At 35.8% G+C, this 24002-nt stretch overlaps 1 protein-coding gene across 4 annotated transcripts in view; it reads right to left on the reverse strand.

Annotated features, from left to right (window-relative positions):
• ZNF385D (zinc finger protein 385D) overlaps nt 1–24002 on the reverse strand; it is a 415474-nt gene that overhangs the window by 15238 nt on the left and 376234 nt on the right. For all 4 annotated transcript variants that reach the window (XM_063154367.1, XM_063154350.1, XM_063154342.1 and 1 more), the window contains one exon: nt 65–298. In XM_063154367.1, coding sequence (XP_063010437.1) covers nt 65–298 — 234 coding nt within the window. The remainder of the gene's footprint in view (nt 1–64; nt 299–24002) is intronic.

Consider the following 24002-nt stretch of genomic DNA (forward strand, 5'->3'; position numbering starts at 1 on the left):
AGCGCTCTTGAGACAGAAGGGGAAAAAAAAAAAAGGGAAGCAAGCAAGCACTGCTCCATCTCACCACTGTTGTGCGCCTCCAGCTGCGAGGCAGAGTTGACAGCGACTTTGCATAGTGAACAGTACAGCAGTCTTTTTGCTTTCTCTTCCTCAGTCTCCACGGAAGGGCAAGTGCTGCTGCTCGTGGCTGTTGTGGGGATTTTCTCCACTTTAGAGGTGATCTCAGTTGTCATAACACTGCTCTTCCGGATTTCCACGGTTGTCGTCGTTGATATTGCTGGTGTCCCTGTGTTTGTGTCTGTGGGCAAAGAGAGGAGATGGAAAGAAATGAAAACAAATAGAAAAATATCATCTGACTTTTGGTGTTGGCTTGCTGACGTCCCAATGCTGTGATGACACAGAGAGGCAGATTGTTCTGGTGGTGGTTTGACTAATGGTAATGAACTAAACCTGACCCTTTCCTTTGTATTTCGTGTGGTTACAAAATACAGTACTCTCATGTATTAGAAAACCATGTGTTGTCTCCTGCAGTCTGCCCACACAGAACTCATAAACTGAACAAAAAGGTCATTAAGAACGTACTGTACAACAGAAGAAAAATGCAATAAAACAGGTCATGAAAATGACCAGCACAACAGGCAGTTAAAATTTATATACATAACTTCAGAGGCATAAACAGCCATAGTAAAACATAATACTTATGCTGATTGGGTAGCCAAGCTAAAGTTTTAACATCTTCTACTAATACAACTAAAATGAATAAATCAGCCTTTATATCTGGTAAAAAAAAAAGAAATTGATACTTTACTTGATTTTTCCCAACACCACACTAAAAGAATGAAGGTAATTATAAATACACAGTACACATTGTTATTCATTTTTACATAATAATGATACATACTATATAATAACAGTAACTAAATGTATATATAACATTCCCTATCTGACACCTAAACAAACACTAGTACGATTTTCATTCTGCCTATCAGTTGGAAAGACTACAAGCAAGATATATACCTCAATCTGGAAACTTATTTCTTGCAGCTAAGAACGTGTGCTTTTCCCATACTTATCAAATGAAGGAGAAAGAAAATACACAATGATATTTTAGTTTGAATCATTGATACATGATGTTTGGATATGGCAGTATCATGTGGCTGTTAAGTACTTAGCAGGGTGAAGGACAGCAAAATGCAGCAGTGAAGGCAGTGAAGAAGATGGCGGGTCGGGGACATGAGAAGGAGACAAAGGACAGGACCTGTTCTGTCTTCACAGATCTGCATTTTATCATATTCAGCCTACTGAGTAGTAGCTTTAAAAAAAAAAAAATCTTGGTTACTTTACTGCAATAGGCCTGGATTTGGGTACTTTCCAGCATGGCTCACTTTGGTTTCATACATTACTTGGTGTTAGTGATGCTCTACCTGTACTATGCTTTATTTACTGCCCCCCACCAGAACAGACAAAATAGCAATTCTTTGCCTTCGAGAGCTAAGTACATGCTCTGATGCAGGAGGGACACAACTAACTGGTTGCACCACAGTGGTGCATTGCAGACTAGTACTGTTCCAAACTTTGTTAATGGAGATCATTCCTAATAGCTTAGCAGGCAATATCAAATTGGAAGTAAGGCAAACACACTGAGAAACCTGATTCAAAACAATTTTAATACATTGAAGAAACAGTTTAGAAAATTAGATGCTTTTCAGTAAAGACAATTGCAGGAATCCACACTCAGTAGATTTAATCTGATCTATTAAAACAGAATGATGAACAACAACCACAGTACTGCATTTGGGGAAATTTTATTGTATATTTCATTTTGATTGTTTTCTTTGTTTATTTGCTTGGTTTCAGAAAAATCTTTCAGTAGCAGACATGATGAACACAGATCTCTTCTATCATTGTGCTATAAAACAGGTCTCCACCACACTGAAATTGCAAAGCAAAAGCTTTAGGAGGTATTTTTCTTCCTCTGATCAGCTCTGAAGGCCCTGTGTCCAGCCTGGGGACATCAATGTCAAAAAAAACCCCCAAGAATTACTTGCTTTGCTGTTAATTCATAAACAATACAAATGCAAAGCAACAAGAGAGGGTTTGTGATGGAGGGAGCCAAAATAAATTACAAATTTAGAAAACATGAACTGTGAATATGGAAGAAAAAGAGCGAGCACTGACATTGTTTTTCATATCTGTAGAAGGCAGCTAAATATAAGAGAATATACTCTTCTCCCTCATCCCTCCTCGTAGAACAAGGACTATTGGATTACATCAAGAGAGACTTAGATTAGATGTGAGGAAATTCTTTCTAATATTAAAGTTTATGAAGCCTGGGAATAACCTACCTATACAAATCCAGAAATATTTCGTACTGGGGGACTTGAATCTGGCTGAACAAATATCTACACAGATATCTACACAAATATGATTCCCTTTCAGTCAGTGGGAATACAACCCTTTAAGCTCTATTAAGTTTTTTACATTGTATATTTTGTCATGTTTCTACATACTCTCACAGAGGGTTTTTAAAAATTATCATTCATAAATCCAAGAAAGCAGATTTTCACGTGAATATTCTAGGTATTGACAGGCATTAAAGCATGTAGCAAAAAACAAAGTCCCACTCAAGGTCAAATCACAGTTTGGTTTTCTCTTCCCTGAAAGAGTGCCTGGAAGTTTTCATATCCTGAAGGTACTGGGGATGTCAAATACCAGTGCAGAAGGAATGAGGTTACCTTGTTGAAGAGTGTCTTCTTAGTTATGATTTTTTTTATAAGGTTTCAAAAGAAAAAAATTTAAATATTAGGCATTTTGTTGGGAAACTGATGAAAAAATAAAGCCTTAGAAGATCTGTCCACAAAATTGTAGAGCTAACTAGTCACTCCTTTCCCATTCCAGAGAATCCATTGAATGTTTGCTTTCCTTCAGTCAAAAATTGCTGCAGTGAATTATTTTCCTCAAAAGCCCAATTCAAATCCAAACCCAGTCACTTTATAAGCATTAACATTGCTTTTAAACATCAGTTTGTGCATCCTGGTACTACTGTACAGTAGTAGGCTTAGCCAATGTACTCTCTTGGTGACATGGAAGGCAAGGGACAGATGGCCCAGGCAGGGGAAAGAGGACATTAACATTCTCTCAGGATTGATAGCAAAGTTGGTGCTCATTCTAATCTTGCAGGAAATTAGAAATATACATCAATCACCACTGCCAGCTTTGCAGTGTAAGGGTCAGTATTTAGCCCTAAGCAAAATATAGATGATAATTTCTTTACTTTCCTTAGGAAAACCCGAGGCAATGAATGAAATAAAACAATAAAAGCTGAAATTACAACAGATTTTATGCTGCTTCAAGTATCTGACCTTCTGTATCTTTGCTGATCTAATATTTTACTATGTAATTATTTAAAAGCTAAAAGAAAATACAGACAATTATGCTAGCTGTTTTAAATATTTTGAGGGTATTTTGAAATGCACAAATGAAAGCAGCATAGTATATAAAAAATTAAAAATGGTAATGGTCATCAGGAAAAAAAATCAAAGTTCAGTGCATTTATTCTGCATTTTAAGAAGTGCCCTATGTGAATACACTTGATATTCTACTAATGCAAATACATTAATGACATTAAAACATAAATAGAAAGCCATTGAAGTTCACCATGTAAAAGTCACGAAATATTTAAACATGCAAAGCTGCTCATTCTCATATAAACTTTAGAATTTTCAGCAGAGATTAGGAATAAAACATTCTAAAAGCTGTCAAGTAAGCTTACAAAGAGGCAATTCAATTCCTTTTCTCACAAGAACTTCTAATCTAACCAGTGTGGGTCCCTTTGAATATTTTAGTGTTGCTGCCTGTCTGGAGTTCAGTGCCTTAAATACAGGGCAGAGCATTAAAGGTAAAAGGGATGAAAAACCAAACAAACAAGGAAAAGCAACACCAAAAAGAAGTAGGAAGGCATTTGAGTTCATGCCTTGTAGACTGAATCAGCATTTCTTAACACTGTATTATGACAGTGCTTTAAGAGCTATTTCAATTATAAATGTTCTAAAATTGAGCTGGAAATTCAGCCACAGTCAAATGGAAGATTTGTTTCTGGTGACGCAGGCTTGTAGCACTGTGCTATTTTCATACCAGTGGCCCACAGCAAATATTCATTATTGCAACTGTCACTGCTTGGCTTTGGTATAGAAGTTGATTGCTGATATTTTACGGAACTGGACTCCAGCAGCAAAAAAAAAAAAAAAAAGAAAAAAGGAACACTTCAGGATTCAAAAGAATCCATTTGTGATTCTGGTCTTAATATAGCAACAGAATAAAAACTAAAAATATAAAAATATTACATTACAATCTAATCTTAGTCACGGGCAAAATCAAAGGTCTGTTTTAACAAGAGACAAAGACAGATGAAAAAATATTCTGTGAGAACTGACTTCTTTGAGTACTACAGATACCATGGTTCAAATGGAAAAGTGTATTGTGATTAAGGTTCTCCTAAGTAAGCAGGATTCATTTTATATCCCAGCTAGAAGAGTCACGAATTTTCTTTAGTCTGAAGAAATAGAAAATTACAACTCATGTTTTTCTTCTGAGCATGTGAAAGTTCCACTCATCAGTTCCTGCCACTAAGCCTAAGAATTTCTTATCCTGAAGCTATAAATAGACCCACAGAGAGAGAAATGTACTCTGACTTCAAACAAATCACAAATATTTATGAGCATGTTTTTTCTTCCGCAATCTCAAGTGGCACACATTTAAAAATATCTGATTTAGCACATACCCATGCATTCTGGTCTCATTTAAATCAAACTTCGCCTTTGACATAAAAGGATTGAGCATTCGGCCCATAACACTATTCAGGGAAAAAAAAATAAACAACAAAACAAGCCAAAAAACCCCAACAACTGCACCTGTGCAGAAGGTAGAAAGCACGTTCTTTCTCATAACAAACAGAACTTGATATGAAATATTTCACTGTATGAAACCACTTAGTATTGCAGGAACATCATCAGCTGGCTGTATAGCTTATAACAAACCCATGCCAATGCTCCCACACAGACCCTTGATACTGGCACGTTCAGGGCTGGGACTGCGACTCACAATGTTATTTTCCTGACTACAAAGAAAACTGTGTCCTCAGTTTCCTTGCGCTGCTTTGAAAACTCCATTTTCCACTACTTCTGTGGTAACTGCATTTGAAGATAAGACTTAAATTCTTTAGAATCTATGAATTGAATAGTGGAGTACCCCAAAACCAAAGTATCACCTCCAAAAAAATTATGGCTGACAGATACTTTTGCACTTAGCTGATTTTCTGTTCTCATATGCTGAAACGTAAGCATGTGTGCTAGCACATCACTGGCTCCAGCACCTAAATAAAATACTGTGAAAAATTTTGACTCAAATGTATCAACTTCTTATCCCTTATATGTGCAGAATACAAACTTGCATATTTTGTGGTCGGTGCATATCTGGCCCCTCTACAATATATTGTACAAAAAAAAATCTTTTGGTATCATATTATCAATAATCCTGTCATTAGACTTAGTTTTACATTTAAAACTTGGATTCAATCTATTTATTATAGATATATCCTGCTCAGAATAGATATATTTACTTGGAGAGATAGAAGTATATTTTTAGAACTCAGAAGGACCCATATAAATTTTCTCAAAGAAAAAATAATTACATCATGATTTAGAGACATAAATAGCAAACATCACAGGGTTTTTTGCATAAAAGACCTAAATATATGATTGACAACTGTTCAATTCATCACTTTATGGTCACCTTCAATGGCACAATATGAAATACTAGAAACCATGGTGTTCACCTGATCTTCTACAGGATGGATACTAATTATTATGCCATAATGGAAGGGTCAAGAGCTCTGAAGTAATAAAAAAAGCTGAGTATGAAAAACCAGGAACAGTATTTGAAAATTTTTGATGAGCTGTCTTTTTTGAACTTTTTTTTAAGTCTGTTTTTTAAACAGCTCTTTACCTGTTTTGTCTCCCTTTCCTTGTCACTATCCTGGCTTTTCAATACTTTCTTGGTCAAGTTCCTTGTTAACTTTCTTTGTCTAGGTGTTTATCAAAATTACTTTTAATATCCAGAAAGTGAGTCTGAACATGTCTAAGGTATTGCCCAAGGTATTGCCCAAGCTTTTGCCCAAACGTACCAAACAAGCATTACTGAGAAACTGAAGGACTACAAAATTTCCCAGAATGAGCATGAAAGATAAATATCAGGAATTTTCTGGGATTGTAAGTGGAGAAGCAATGACCTCAGTATTTTGAGCAGCCCCTGCTTTTTAACACTTAAATAAATCATATGCACAGTGCTCATCACTCAGAAACAAGATGAAGAAACAATTGGCTGCACAACAAATGACTTCATTGGCTGCACAACAAATGACTGCTGCCTCTACTCCATGCTTCCCATCAAGATGCCTTGGCAGCGATTTGATGGCAGGGAGACAGAAAACAGGATGTTTGGTGACAAAAGGTGCCCACAGAGAGTGATGATGAAAAGGAAGTAGCAAACTTCATATATTTGATCTGTGGATATTTTCCTCCAGTTAAACTCAATTCTGTCAAGTCCTCAGATGACCTTCTTCATTAATTAGGAGTACAAAATATTCTAATGAAATTATACCTAATTTTTACTAGCAGTTCTCTTGGTTTAAAGCACAGTTCATTAATCTTCAACCACAGAGGGACAACTACGTTCCTGTTGAGGTTAATTGAGCTGGCAGCAACAGCAACAGCTAGGGGTAAAAAGCCTGTGGAAAGCGAAGGAGTTAGAGAAATGTCACACCCTGTCTGAGTTTTGGGTTCTTGGGCAAATGTAGCTGAGAAAAATATGACTGGAAGGTAAGGAAATGATGAGGAGAAGCCATTTATTTTTCAGGTCATTTAAGGGACACTTGGTGATTGAGTTTGGACACTGAGCTGTCCTTATGATTGTATAGATTTTTCCTCAGCCAGGCAGAAGACCAACTTTCACTGGCTATGAGTGAGAGGGTCCCCATGCAAGGAGCTGCTGGCTGAAATTACTCTCACAGCTTAATTAACGGGTACTCTGTAGTGAAAATTTGATTTGAAATCATAACAAAGTGTTTGCCTAACAGGTGGAGCTCACACTCAAATGCAAAGAGGATTTTTGCATGCTTGAGGCTATGCTGAAAAATTACCACCCGTTTTACATCTTCATGCATCTCTGTATTCATTTACCAACTTTAAGTAAAAGTAAACATAATAAAAAATATACTCACAGCTAATCTTAGTACATGAGTAGAAATCGAGCATCAGTTGAGTTTATTACCAATAAAAACCAGAGAACTGAAAAAACTGAAAAAGCTAAAAGCCCAAAAAGGAAAAAAGTTTTGCAAGACATCCTACAGTAAAATAAATTTGCCTTGAATGTCTCTTTCTAGAGGCCAACACATGCACACAGTCCCCATCTGTATTATCATCCTCTCTGCTCCTCCAAAGCAGGCCAGCTGCACATGAACTGCCTCTGTTGCCCCTTGGCTTGTACTGAATGCCAGACTGCCCAGGCATATCTGGGTGCTTCAGCTTCATCCAGAAGTCATCCAGAGACAGCTACAGCAGTGGGAAGGGATGATTGCATTTCTGTGTCCAGGAACATCCTTGGCACCGTGTGAATCACCAGCACAGACAGAAGCCCAAAATAATGTTTAAAAATAGGGCCTGCATCAGTGCCAAGGTCCAGGTGGCATGAGTTATATCCAGTCAGTACTGGAGACAGTATTTCCCCAAGGAGAATTCAGGGAGCAACTTTTCTCTGTGTCACTAACTGCAATGGCTTCAAAGTATTACCTTCCTACCCAAAAACTCATTAGAGCTTTAAGTCACGCCATGTGCCCAGGAGAAGATATTGCTCTTACCAAGGTCAGTAAGTAACTATGACTGAGTTTCTGACTGCTGCTCCTGCTGCCCCACACACCCCATGCAGACATGGGAAAGGAAGCAGCAGGCAAGCTGTTCTCTTTAACTTTGCACTGTCAACTCTAGTGATGGAAGTGAGCTTTGAAAGGGCCCTTCCTAAACTCCCCTTCTCTTTGACAGAGACAGAGAAGGCACAGTCTAGGCTACACACTGCTGCAAACTGAGAAGTATTTTTCACAAAATAAGTAGGTTGGCAAAGCCTATTTAAAACTTGATATCAAAAAAAATTTACAGTGGAAACTCTCCCCAGCAATCTGCCACCAAAAACAAAGAAACATGGAGAAGTATTAATCACCAGCAGAAGAGGAGAAAATGCACTGCTTTCATTAATCAAATGGAACAAGGAAAGAATAAGTGAACTGCACTGCAGATTGGAAAGGATTGCTCTCCATTTTAAGCAGGTAGTTGATTTTTTTTGCATTTTAAGCAAGTTGAATGTCCTCTTCAAAACCTCCATCTTAATGTTGAGTTTCAAAACAGATTTAGTCATAGAATCCCTAGAAGTAAATTAAAATAACTAGAATATAACTCAGAATTTCTAAAAGGTCTGACTTCTGACTGCTCTTTTAAGTATAATACCTCATGGCATTCCCCTGTCTTGAATCCAGGAATAATTAAAGCTATTCCCTTTACAGCAGCTCACTTCCTTTACTGGAAAGCAATGAACTAGTAAATCTGATTTTGGCAATAACTGAAATTGTGTCTAACACAGGAATTGTCCCTTGCGGTACCAGCATCACAATTATATAACTTTTCTCAGCGGAGACCAGGCAGGGAGAGCAGGGAGGAGACATCCTTTCACATATCTGTCCTGTAGTGCATTGGAAGTGGAGCCTGTAGGGGATGTGTTCCAGGGACTGATCAGCAATGACTTCTGTTACAAAACACCTGCTCTTCCTTAAGTAGCTGAGATACCAAATGCCCACATTTGGAATAACAGATTTCACAAGGAATTGAGGAGACAACAGTACAGGAGTTGTTAGTATTATTGCCATTCCTTAATTTACTCTTTGGAGTAAATAATTGTTTTGATTTTTCTGGTATCCCATTCAGATTTTTATTAGTCTTCTTCAGTCCAATGTTTTTACAAGGAATTCTTTCCCTGACTGGTCACATATGGTTAATAACATATTTTGTAAATTGAAAAGAGCACTCTTGCTATAAAAGTAGCATCCAGTTGAGTGCCAGGGAAAAGAAAACCTTTTGCAATTTTCAGAGTCTCTGGAAAAGACTCTTTTACTATTCACAGCTGCAGTTACTATGACCATCTATTTAACTTGTTCTTAAATCTCCACCAGGGTCCATATTCTAAAATAAATTATTTTACTACTGCCTGCATGCCCTCTGTTCCTTCCTCTCTCCCATCCACCACAGGTTGCTCCAGGGCTAGGACTGAAACAGAGAGTTTATGAAATGCCCTGTGTCACCATTACAGTCAAAAACATTGAATGATGTTTGCAGAGGGTTTCACAGACAATACAGACCACAATTTCTAAATAACTCAGTGTCATCACAGTTCTTGGTATAATTTACACGTTTTTGGTTGCTTTTTCTTACTTTTTAATAAAAGAATCATTTTGTGCAACACAAGCCATCTATGTTGGCTCTCATGTGTCAGTCTTTGCCTCCAGGCAGACTGCTACCAACTGAACTATTAGTCTAATTACATTAGCTGGCAGAAGAAACATACTGAGTAAACCACAGTAAAGCTGGATGAATGGTCCTGGGGTAAGGCAAAGACCAACAGAAACCTGTCTACTTTGACAATTTAATGAGTTCCCTTTCATCAAATGTTGTCTTTGTCAGAAGGGACTGGATCAACCCCTTTTTATCTCTTCCAGTAGTGCTCCCTGACGCCATCCACACATATCCAGCAGAGAGGTTATTAGTGCTTTGTTGTTTGGGGTGTTTATCTAGTCAATATGATAATTTTATCAGGCAAGTTCTCCACAGAAGAAAAATACAAGAAGTGATGTTTTTCTAGCCCAAAGCTGTTCTCATGAATAATATAAATACTTCTGCACACAAGAGAACAGTAAAAATCAAGAAGTATTTCCTTGTGGCACCATTCATAGATATCACTCCTATTTTCAAAGCTCATAGAATCAAATATTTTATTTGATTTAACCAATTACACACAAAACAATGATGGGTTTGTATTTTAGGACACAAAGCTAGAATAGGCTTTAAAAGAAATCACTGCTCTTAGTTTGCAGTGACAGTAAAAGAGAGTGGCTGCATATTAATCTATATAAGTATCAAAATGGCAGCACAAGACTGGCTATAGCAAATATTTGAAGGTTCTGGACGAAGTATCTAATTCTTGCTCTGCTTTGGTCTTTTCCTATATATCCTCTTGTAAGGCTGACATTAAATGCCTAGGTTATCTGGAAAACTAGAAGTGACATAAATTAATACTTATAATGATGTAGGTAATTTTCAGAAGGTTTGGTCCAACACTTGCAAAGACAGAAGTTCTGTCATGTTGAGTGAAGGTAAAGCTGTGCTTCTTAGGCATTAGTCATAGGAAAATGAGAGCTCCAGTCTGTTCAGAACAAATATCATGGAGGGATATTTGAAGAAGGAAACCTTAAGCAACAGGAACAGGACTGAAAATAACTGCAATCTCTGCTAGTTCTGTTCAATTTTTTTTCCCCAAGCAGGAAAGGGTATTAATGACCATAATTACAGCTTTGATTAATTTCTTTGGTAAACCCAAATTGTCATTCTCTTCATGTGCCACATTTTTCTTTGTATGCAGTTCTTTCCCTAACAACACAACACTGTAGCAACAAAAAAGGTTTCAGCTTCCCTTCTAAAGAAGGCTGTAAATACTACAGCACTTACAAAATCATACCCCAGCTTCCTCTGATAAATTTTTTTCCTTTCTTGTACATGATAGTTATTCAAACATCACTAGATCTGACATCATTCAGATCCAGCATTATCTGTTAGAAAAGAGAAAAAGACAAAATAGAAGTTCACCTTATCAGGGTAATATACTATTGTTCTGGTTCCTTATTTTTCATTGTCATATCTCTCTCCCATGTACACTATAATGGAAAAAAATGTATGAATGAGTCCATGAAAGCACTAATAAAAGCCCAAATATTTGAAAATTGCTCTCATTTGTAGCTATTTTATGAATAACTGTATGTATTTTTCATATTCATGTTTACACAGTGTCTAGGTGAATAGGTGCAATCTGCCTGCCTCAACAGCCTTTAGACATATAAATATTTGTTAATGAGCTTGTAAATTTGAAGGATTACATAAAGACACTAATCATCACTCCATAGCCTCACCTTCACTCAGTTTAGCATTATGGCTTTTCTTTAAAACCCACTTTTCCCTCCTAAAAGACAGTATTTTTAGCATTTCTATTATCACATCAGGTCTTATGTCAAGAAATCTAGTTCAAAGCCCTACTGAAGAGAAGAATACACAGAGAATGGGGGAAAAAATTACCAACTGGATAATATAATTAATAACAATAACTTAGAATAATTCTGTGTAAGGTCTGAGGGATTACCAGAGAGACGGTGGTTTTTGTATGATGCATTTTATCACTTCTTGCTTACTCCTACTTAGTACGTAGAAAATCATTAAAAAAATGCAATAAGTGTTTCAAATTTTTCAGATGAAACCAGCTGCACTTAAAAAAGTCATTTGGATGAAAAATACGGATATAAGGGCTTAGTTTTTTGCGTTAGCTTTCAAAAACCTTGGCTAAAAGTTGTGGTATGGCTGCATTAGTGGAATAACAGCAGCTGAAACAACAAACTTCTGAACATCCTTCAGCTTCTGCAATATCCAATATAAAGACATTTAAGACTCTCTTTAGCATTGAATACACTATATTAGGTGTATTCTCAAGCTCTTAAGGTTGCTACTATTCAATACAGACAAAATTACAAATAGATTTTCTTAGGATAACTTTGCATCACACAGCATTTTTAAAACCTTAGCAGAGGTTATGAAAGATAACAGCACTGCTTTTCTGAAGCAAAAATTCAGATATGACAGTCTCTGAAATTTCAATACAAACTATAAAATGGAGGTTTCAACCATTGGGAAAATTCCAGTGTTTTAATTTATGAAAGAATTTGGCCAACACTTGCACAAGTTTCCTTACATAATGCTTGTGCATTAGTCATTTGGCAAGCAGGTAGGGAGCTTACTTACTTCTCCTTCAGAAAATCTGCATCATTTGTGATCTTGTAAGCCAATTGTTTCTGCTGGCAATTGACCTACAGCCTTAGGAGATACAGGTCTACAGAATTAGAAATATATACATATATGTATATATATATAATTGGTTTTTTTTTTGTGAGTGGTAGAGAAAGACTGTGAGTTGATCAGACAAGAGAATACTGGTTCCTCCTTCCCAAAGCCTCTGAGCTGTAGACCAAGTGAATCTACAGATCAACACATCCCTTAATCCATGACCATGAGAAAAATGCATACGTTTGTACAGCTGCAAGATTTTTGTGAAATGGAAAACGAGAAGGTGGGAAAATGCTCAAAGCAACAGCTCCAGGCTTCCATTACCATTCAACCACTAGAAAAAACCTTGTGGCCTCACTCTTCTCCAAAAGGCTACACATTGTCTCCTCTCCCTCAAAAAGTATAATTATACCAGTGCAACCCAAATATATCTATTTACATTATAGAGAATTAAAACAATAATTTGGAAAATTGAAGGATTTGAGGCATTAGGTTTCAAAATAAACCTTCCATCAGTTTTCCTGGAAAGCCACTTTAGTGTGCTTCCCAAGTCTGTTTGCTGTACAGCATGCAGATATCTGATACCTTGCATGTCCAGGTAATAGTGAAACCAAGATTTTTAAAGGCTGTGCATTGGTTAAAAACATATAGAACAGAAAACATGTCTATACCATGGCAGGAAATAACTCTGGACAACCACTTGAATATTCACTACTCCTAAAATGAATTGTACTGACAAAAGAGATGAAGATCAGGGTAGACAAGATAACTCGTTCAGTGTGGAAAGTGTGTTTTGTATCATCAATAAAATTCTGCAGGAACAGAAAGTCAATCATAAACATCACAACTCAGAGGTGACAAGCTGTGCTTTTATAAACTTGTTCTTATGGCTTTCAGACATTTCTCATAAGAAATTCAAGTCAAGATTCAGTAGGTAAACAATGTGGCAATCTCAACACAATTCTCATCAAAAAAAAACCCAAATCCCTTCACTCCTTCTATCCTTAGCTTCCATGTGTTTGTAAAGTAAGGTGGAAATTATATTTCAACATTTCAAAGGCTACAGCATGCAGTAGAAGATGCAGCTTTGAGATGTTGTGAGAATCCTTAGAAACACAGTACAAAGAAGATAAGATTTCCCAATTTTACATGCTAGGCTGTCAGTGAGGAAGAGTAGAGCTGCCACTAGCTGAGAGCAAAGCATTCAGTCCTTTTTAATATAAGCAGACCTCAAAAGTAACAAAATATTTTAAAATATAGCCTAAAAAGGTGAAGGTCTAAGGGCCAATTATACGTTGCTAACCACCTATAGCACTTGCACAGGCAGCTTGACACTAAGTAAGAGTAGAAAAGTCAAAATGGAACATTAAAGCAAATAACCAGCAGGACTACCTTTCTTTCTAGCTGAAATTTTAATATTTATTGTCTTAAAGGAAATAAATTCTAGGAGTTGGGGTTTTTGGACCCCAAACACTTTTTTTTTTTTTTTTTTGTGTGTGTGTGCACTTTCATGCCCTGTCTGACTACTTTTCTACTTATGGAAAACCCAATAAATGTCCTCATATAACAAGCAAGCAAGCAACCAGTTAAAGTTCACTTACTGTCCACTTCACTAAGTAATCTTCTTCATTGTCTTCATTAGGCTATAACTTCTCAAACTTCATTTACAACAGAACTTAGTGATGCCAGAAAAGATGATCTGGACTAAAATGCCTCTGAGTCTGTGCTCTTTCACGATCTGAAGACACAGCCCACAACAGTCGACGTTCCAGCCAATATTAGGTAAGATTGTCACTGTACACGGAATTTGTTCTGACATGCTCTCCTAGATGGAATCTCAGAGAACTCACTCAGCTTGGGAAAATTGCGAGTACTGATTTCAGCCTTTCAACTTCTGCTTAAATAGTTTAAATAATTTAATAATTGTTTAATTAAATAGTGTGCATCACAGTTAACATTTCTAGCTTCACTGCAGGATTTTGAATGGAACTTTTCTCTCTGAGGAAAGAGTCATACCTTTAAATCATTTAGTGCCCATACTTGAGAGCTACCAAGCAGGTTTTTCTAACATGTAAATCACAACTTTGTCAACTGATCAATGATCTCTCTGCAGACTTAAGTTTTTCACCAATTCCACAAAAATAAATATTATTGGACTGGAAAGCATCCATGTTGTGTAACATCTTTCTTTTTGTGACTTCGGGCTGTAACAGCTGTTTCAAATGTCAGCAGATAGGGCAGAATTAAAAAGGATACACAATGTGGACAGGGGAATTGCAGATCTAACCTACCTGTGCCTAATGCCAAGAAATTTGCAGATGGATAGCTGTTTATCAATTTTTCATCTAAATTTATTAATACTTTTAATCAGTCTAATTATGCAGCTGCCATAATGCCAAATAAGATGAGTCTGATAAACCAATCCTCTGCTCTACAGGGATACTGAAAAAATGTCACATAACAATTGACATCCCAGGAAGGGCAAGTTTTAGCGAAATATTTGGGTAATTGGTGTTTTAAAAACTATCTTTCAAATTCATTTTGTATGCTATGAAGAGGACACCCATATTTCTCTCAAAGACAGTTTACAAACAAAAAGACACAGGCTTCTCATTTAATTGCATAGGTGAAAGTCTTTTGTGAGCTGATTACACCATACCTCTGGCTGCCAACTTATCCTCTGAATGCATTTCATGACCTAAGCCATTCCTTTATTCTAATTGCTAAAACTAGACAAGCATTTTTTATGATCTCACTTTTGCTCATGTAGCCTGATACGTTGCTGCAGTGATTCTGCTAAGTTTGCCACTGGTTACACTGGTCTAAGACATGACATAATCAATTTCTCTCCAAAGTATCACCAGTAGCGCTTGCACTCCCCAGTCACTTCAGGCTGTGCTTGCAGTACAGAGTTCTGGTTACTCAGCTAATTTCTTCAAATGCAGTTTAAGGCCACAAAAGAGATCTTTTCTGTAAGTAGCACCAAAAAATGGAAGAAGATCAGCTGTTCTTACAACAGCTGATCTATTAAAAAGTCTCAGAAAGGGAATATTGCCATAGATCCCTTCCACAGAAATAGCGTATTTTTATCTTCTCATATAGTTTTGTATGTCAGATTATAATTACTGGACCTAACCAGCTGAATTTAACAGAGTATAACAATACCCTTAAACCTAAATTGTGACCAGCCTCTTCTTAAATATAATTTCTCATAGCTGTTAGCATAATCCATGTAGTTCTTTATATGTGGAGTTTTTTCTCCAAAACAAATACTTCAACAATGTTATTTTCCAAAAAAAGAAAATAAATAGTGCCAGCCTCCAGACAATAAAAAAACCAATCTGCATGCATGATGGACAGGAACAAATGGTAAGTGTTTTTTTGCTGTTTCAAGCTTTCATGAGGTAATATTTGCAAAAGATATAATAAATCTCATGAGTTTGTAAATGATGAAAAATATTTCAGTAATGCTTTTATAAACTTTTGAGCTAAATATGTTTCCAATTTATCTACTGAGCCTTCAAAAAAATTTCATTACTCTTGTCTAGATGTACACTGCTTCTTCCCCCTTTGAACTTTAAGGCCTTTAATGCTTTTTTCCTTTCAGATTCTCTTCTTTTTCTCCAGTCCAATGGCTCACAGTAATTCACAGGCTGCTGCTTTATGACCAAAGTCTTGCACTGCACTGGCTTGTATCATCAGTATCAGCAGCTGCTGTTAAATCACCTGTCAAATTTGCAAAATTCTCACTCAATTTACCCTGAATTCCAGACTTGCACTTTTTTTGTCCATGTATCTGTTTGGGTTGTTTACACAAGGGTTCTATTGGGACCTATGGCCAACCAGCTTGAGCTTCATGCACAGATGATGCTGTAAAACCAACTGCCTCTCCACTAGGAAAAAGGGAACAGAGGAAAATTCTAGGTTGATGCTTCATGTACTGGGTTGCATAAACCACTTATTCATGTATGAAGTAGTCAACTTTGTATTTGGAATATCAAATTGGAAAGCCAACAGTTCAATTTTTTGTGCACATATCTTACAAATTCATTCATTACTGTGAAATATCTGTCTTGGAAATAATTTTATCACTTTTCACACGTGGAACACAAATGGGCTTGCATGAGCACTATGGTAACTTATATGAAAAATCTTTCAATATTGTAGATCAGATAACAACAATAAAATCTTACAAATTGTGCTTAGAGAATTTCAAAAATGATGGGCTTTAATGCAACATCTACTCCAGACCAAAATGTCTGAGAGTAAAAGACATATTCTGGAAACAATTTTCATCAGTTATGGCAGCTATACATGAAGTCTCTTACATATTTCGAACAGACCTCTACAATAATAGAATTATAGGAACACAAAGAATACTTTGGGTCAGAGATTTTTCACCTACATGATAAGAAAAGAAGAGTTGTGTAATCATTCTTAAATCACATAAACAAGTATCCTCTTCTTGGGCACCACTGCTTTAAGAGGTGACTGAGAGCTGAAAATCCTTCATCATTTTCTCAGTTTGTTCTCCCTCTCCCTTTAAACATGACTGAATTGAAATCCAGATCTGCCAGACCAAATCAATTCTATGAAATTCAAGGTGAAAAGCCTCAGGTTTGGTTTGCAATTACTACTATGAGTTCTGAACATAAATCTTTCAGAATAGTTCACAGAAAAATTGATTAGCTACTAAATTCACTTTAGTAAATCCCTGTGTCAGAGCTCTGTTGGTCCTTAGCATCAAGCCATTTGTTTTAAGAGTGCCCACTCCAGCTGCACAATCTAGGATGCTGCATTATGTTTATACACAGCTAAGCACAGACGTGCATGCCCACACACCTTAATGTTTTAATGTTACAGAAAAAAATGAACTGCCTCCTCAGTGCAGTTTGTTCGGCAAGAAAGACAGTTTTGAACAACTGAGAATGATTTTCACCTCCACTTTCAGCATTTTGAACATGTACTGTGTTGATGCTAAACCCTCTGTAAAAAAAAAAAACCATGATAGAAAATTGTATACAGCATCTCCATTTGTGAATCTGTCTGTCAAGGTTACACCTCACTGCCTAGTCTGTGAAATATTAAATTGTTTACCTGCATGAAGAAAATACCATTTGTTGTTATTCTGAAAAACTGTATTTTTGTTTTGTTTTATATTAATGGATTCGCTTGCCAGTTTTCCTCTCTAACTTGCTGTTTTACTTTGAGCACTCTTATGCACATGCATGACAGCAAGAATTAACTCTTCTATGTTTGAATACCTGTAACCTGCTAACCATATTTGGGAAAAAGTTTCAAACTGCCATAGTAGCAGGAGTAGTAATACCCACAACATTTATTTCCTGACTTTTTTTGAATGAAGTAATGACTATGATATTGCAATTGTAAACAAAACTAACATAAGTATAGCTCAGTTTGCAACATCAGCCTCTTTCTGTACCAGCTGTTGAACAAAGTGGTTCCATTGGTTTTTTTCTTCCCAGTGCTCCAGCACTGGTAAGTTAATTCAGCTCTTGATGACAGAGGGATCTCCTAGGTCATTTTAAGAGACATGCTCTCTAGACTTTGTGGACTTTAAGTTTCTTGACAAAATTGCATCAAATCTACTTTCTGTAATGTTTCCTTTTTTTTGGTTGTTGGGAGTTGGTGGCCAATAGGGGGGGTTACTCATGATCAAAGCACAAAATCTGGGTTCTGTGATTGCATAAAATCTCAATAAACACATCTAAAGCTAAGTAAAGACAGTCTTTTTATTCAAAGACTTTCCTTGCATGCATGCATGATACCATCAGAAGTATTAAAATACTGATACTTCACATGCATCATGGAAAAAGAAATCATTTTTCCAACAGGCTTAGAACTTCATTCACACAACTAAGTCTGCATTACCAAGCTTGTTTACATGCCTTTGAAGGATTTATGCTGCCCCCTGAGAATATTTAGAAAATGTGGAAGAAGGTGTGTTGTGAGGAGTATAGAGATAAAAACCTGGAAGGCTATTTAAGGGATTCAGGCTTTGTGGAGAGACTTTAAGAGGCAAGGGATATGAAGGTTATCTAGCACATATGAAGAGAGAGCTGTGTCAGAAACAGAAGTTATATAAAAAGCTGACACCAAAATGGCATGGAACAAGACAAAGGAATTTCCCAGAAAGCAATTTTCACAGAAGTCTAGGGCTGTAAGAATTCAACAGACAAGAAAATAAAGCCTGAAGAGCAATTTTCCATTTTTGATGGAAAACTTCTGATCACAGACTTAAAAAATGCATACATTTGTATGGTAGGAGATATGTCATTTGTATGACATTGCATCACATGTTTGTCTTCACTGTTCATGGAAGGAATATCACAGAGTGGCAGAGTTAAAAATGCTGCTTACTATTGTGCCCACATCAAAATGTAAAATACAGGAACTCCACTTTGAGAAAACATTAACATTGCCCTTAAGAAAAAAAATAAAAACCATGTTCCAAACCCTTTATGCATGTTTGTGTGTTTCAAACACAAAATATATCCTTAATTACACTTTCACTTCTGTTTTGATTATTACTCAGACACAGTAGTGACTATATTGTTGGATGATTCTATATCAACATGTATTTCATGTATTGCTAGAATGATTTGTCTGATCAAGAAGATATCAATGTCATTAACAACCTTCACCTCTGAATATACAGAAATTTTTCTTTAAAGATCTTTCATGCATCATATAAAGAAGTTGGAGTTATTTGACATTGGGTACATCAGGTACAGTATAATAATTTGATTTCCCAAAGATAAGGTACATGTTTCCTTGAAAATTTAAACAGAAATATGGCACCATTTTGGAACATCTATTTTTTTTACTAAATTAAGCTCTCAGCTGATAATTTAAATAACTTACAAAGAAAAAATAACAGGTGCTTCAAGCAATAATTGAGCAAAACATTTTCTGCAAAATAACAAATGCTGTAAGGGAACTTTGAAATTAATCTCTCAAAGTTTAAAAAAAATCACAAATGGTTTAATGGTCTATAAATACATTTCTCAGGTGTCTGAAGCTCGAATAAAAACCAATCATTAATGGACCATTAAAAAAACAGAAGTTCCTTGATGGTAGCAACACTTAAAAATTTTTCCTTGAGATTTTACTTGTTCCTTATTGAATACATAAATTATTCTATCTAGGCAAGAAATTTGGCTTAATCACCAGCTCTTCTCTCATGCATTGATTTTACTTTGTTTAGAAAAGTGAAAAACTTACTCCTAAATTTCCTGAAAAATAACCTAGTGGACTTATTGACACAGATTTAATGCAGAAAAATAGAGAATTTTGCTCCCTGATGAGTAAAAAAAAAAAAAATAAAAAAAAACATTTTGGAGTGAGACCCAAAATATTTAAATAGTATCTTAATTGCACAAAACTGCAAAGATCAAATTATGCACATAATTACAATTCCTAGTTATTTTAAGAAGTGAAAGCTGATGACAAATTCTGTTAATTTACTCATTCAGATGGAATTTGGCAACCTAGATAAATGCCTATTCCTTTAAGCTAGTCCATCTTGAAATTAGGTGAAAATCAAATCTACTTTAGTACTAAGTGTACAGGGAATTTACCAAAGCAAGGATTATCAAAATACTGCAATAATATTTTAGTGAATGCAAAGGACATGCTTTGAGTATGACTCTTAGTATCATTCTCAAAAGGATATTCAGAAGTCTTTTAATTTAGAAAATAAATAATCTTTATATTGGAAAAGGAATGATTAAGAGTTATCCTAAAGTGACTAGAACGCCCCCAAAATACTCCTGTCAAAATTTACTAATACAGGACTGTATATTGCACATGATCTTTCATAATTTTTTCTTGCCTCATTGGATGATTTTTGTCACACTTATAGGTGGATTTCACTTTAAAAAGAAAGATGAAAGCAAGAAAAAATGCAGGAAGCTTTCAAACAAGTCTTGCTATTAATGTAAAGCAGGGCTTGGTTTAGGAGTTTGTTCCTGCCCCTTGGAAGTATATATTCCAGTATCTTTTTAAGAGTGTTGTCCAACTGAACAACACTTATTTTACCCCTTATCATGCTTGGAGTCCCAGATGCCCTCTCCACTTCGACTTTAATGGATAACAGATGTCAGGTTGTTCTATGTAGACTGCAAGTCTTAAGACAATGACCACGCTTCTCCTACAAATCCTGTGAGGGGATTTCATGGATCACTGGAGAGCACTATAAATAATGATTTGCACATGTTGGATCACTTCTTATTGAATATATTCTAAAGTCCTGTGAAAAGTAGTATTTTGAATCCAATACATTTACGTAAATCATACTTTGAGGTTCATTATGGTCTTACAAACATCTGGACCAGAGAGCATAAACTAATCAACATTAAAGAGATTTAGAGCATACTACTAATAACGAACATGCCTAATATATGCCTGGAGTGCATGCTTTTACTGCAGACAATGGGATTTGATGAGGATAGCATCTTTTCTTTTATACCAGAAGGATTTACCGTTACTTACATCTCCTGGCAAAATGATTTTAACTTCAGAAGCAGCTAGCAACATTTCATTTCTATCTGTATTCCTGCTTGCATGAAGTGACCAAGCTAACTCTGACATTAAAATGCCACTCTCATCTGCATTCTCATCACACTGTGTGTGATGTTACTTGGCCCATGTTGTCCACACTTGGGTATTTCAGTCACTCACAGCAATGCAAAGACATTAATTAAACCCGTGCACTTTTGACAGAGAGAGTGGTCAGATATTACACTGAGCTGCAAGAGCTGTCAGTGGGTCTTAAAAACAAAATTGGCTCAGTTTAAAATAAAAAATACATTTAACTCCTAGATATGTGTTACAATCTGGCTTGCTGGGCCCAGGCTTTTGATGGTGGATATAGGAATCAAAATGTTAATCTGGCCTACAATGTAGCCATAATCTCAGCCTGGAAGTGTTTGATTGAACATTGTACTGTCCAGCAATCAATCATGACCAAGGAAGCTGAAACTCAGAAGGTAAAACATATAAGTTAAAATATATAAGTTTTACATGCTAATGTAAGTGATGGAAATATAAACCAAAATAAACTGATGTAAAAGCAAAGATTTCCATGAATCAAATTTCTTATTAAAAATACACTTCTGAAAAATCTGTCAGTTTTCAACTGAATCCTGTGGAATGGAGTATTTGTTTTTATTACCTGTCCATAATATATTTGTTCCTATAATACAAATAATATTGCCGAACTGTTCCTGTCATTTTAAAACAAAGCACCATCTCTTCTGTGCAAAGAATCTACAATATCTTTCCTAGACTAAAATGAGACCATCTCAACAAGCATATCAAATTGCAAACTATATTTTAAACTTTCTGAGGCAACCTGTGCTGCCTGAAAGATTTACATGGTTCTAATTCTGGTTATCTCATATTCCCAGTGGGAGGTGTATCGCAGCTGGAGGATCAGACTGGAATTTAGGTTCCATGAATTTCTTTTCATGAGATCATTAAATTTTTGGAGTCTGAGATGAGAAATAATAATACAAATAGATAATAATAAGGTTAAAAAGATAAATTTTTAATGGAAAAAATATTATTCAAATATCTTTTTTTATTTTGCTGTAAGGAAGGATCATGCTGAGCATATTACATATATATATAGCTAAATTAAAATAAAACCAATTTTGAAATAAAATAAGAATATTCACTGTACACCTGTATATAGATAATTAAATCCCGTATCATCACTTTCAAGAGTCTGAAATAATAGGAGAAGCAAAGTGAACAAATGTTTTACCTCATTTCTGTTATTAGATGATTTTATGGAAGACTTGGCATTAATTCCCATGAACTTTTCTGTTCTCAGTTACCTATCATTTTGTCAAAATCAAATCTATAATATTATTTCTTTCCCACAATCAAAAAAACTTCCTTTAAGTTGAGCTAGCCTTCAGACATCTCTGGGGAAGACATATTTTTATGAATTCTAATTTGGTGGATGCACACTGCTCAGCTGCACAGGCAAACAGCCCTATTGCCTACAAAATTAGAACACCTGAGATATATGCTGCTCCTTCATTTTGCACATGGGTAAAGATTTACTTTGTGTATGTGAAACTTGCTCTTTATCCAAAATGGGCAAATGAAAGGTAATGTCAATATTGATGTAGCTCAAAGAGGGAGGGAGCAAAGTCAGCCGCACATAAACCTTTTCTTGATGACTTCCTGCAGAATTACCTTTTTTCTGGTGTCTGTCTGTCTGGACTACTTAGGAGTTAGCTTGCTATGGCAAATGAGTGTGTTGGCAGTTTAAACAATTTGGCCATTACCATAAAAATTAATCCTTTTTTTGGATGTTTTCCATAAGAAACATACAAATGCTTACAGCAGGTAGCAGGTCTGCTGTGCAGCAGTAATTTCTCAGTGCATTTTTTTAAATGGAGAAGAGACAGCACTACCCAACAGATCCTGTTTGACAGGAGAGAGGCCTAATGAACATATCTTAAATACTTATTAAATTTTCATTTTCTTTTTGTCCTTGATACCCATAATCTGATATTTATAATTCTTCAAAGCCAGCCCCTATTTTCTTATCAAACTCATCATACCAAAAATGATATTTTAAACATTTTTTGACTGCTAAATCATTGGGGTTTTGGAGACACTTATACAATTGCTTCACTGCTGGCAACTTGTTATTGATATGCACTGTGGTTAAAAATTTCTGTGCAGCTGAAACAGATTTACTCCCCTCCCAGTCTCAGTATTGTTTGATTGTTTTGAAAGCGCTGAACAAGTACAGCAAAGTCACTTTCTGATGGATATTTGTGTCTTCCTTGAGTCTAGTTATTTCATAGATTTTTAGTTTTTGATTAAAACTTGCATAAAATTATGTGCTTAGCAAAACTTTACACTGTGAACAACATCACAGATAGCTAATGATTTCTCTTTAATGTAGGTATTTACTTGAAATGTCAGAAGACATTCAGAAAAATGCATATAAAAATAAGAGGAAACAGTAAATTACCTTCGCCCAGCAGATATTAAAAGACTCAAGCATACAAATATGCAAGAGCAAAAAGTTGATGAAAAAGTCATGTAATGAGAGCAGAAATAAAAATGGAATTTTAATACTTTGATTGCAGTGTATGACTGAGTTTCCAAATACTTTTCCTGGAATTCAGGAACTAAGAGCTGGGCTGTTCTACACATTCAAATTAGATAAATTTTGAAATGAAAAGTCCCATGGCTCATATGACCCTCACAATAATCAATAAATATAGTGACTCTGAAATAAACAGGAAATGGGTTCTGAGAAAACTTTAAGATAATTGCAATAAAGTTTGCAGAGGAAGGATAGTCCTGTAATTTAAGCATTTTGTTGGATTTCCAGACAAGATGAAGACCATTACAAGAACAGAGCCCCTCTAATAAATTTCAAAACCAGACATTTTTCCTGAAGTTTTGATCATCTCATCCCTTTCTCTGTCTGCTTATCTCTCTCACCCAGACCTGTATATACCACTTTAACCTCTTCAGATCTCCAAAGAGAAATGGTTTGCCAAATAATCCCCAAAGAACCACAGCCAGAGATATCTAATTCCATTCTTTCAAATGTGAAATAATGCAATTTCTCCACAAAAATACCCAGTCTAAAAAGCAGGAAAGTCAAGCAATAATGCATTGAGAAAAACATCCTTGCATCACTACTTTTTCATACCACTTTAAAGGAACCTGTGGTCCACCTAGGTCAATGTTCTGTCTTCAGCAATAGCTGACACTTTCAGCTTGAATGCAAAACCAGAAAAA

Source organism: Melospiza melodia, chromosome 1 (genome assembly GCF_035770615.1).
Source record: "Melospiza melodia melodia isolate bMelMel2 chromosome 1, bMelMel2.pri, whole genome shotgun sequence".
NCBI classification, from domain to species: Eukaryota; Metazoa; Chordata; class Aves; order Passeriformes; family Passerellidae; genus Melospiza; species Melospiza melodia.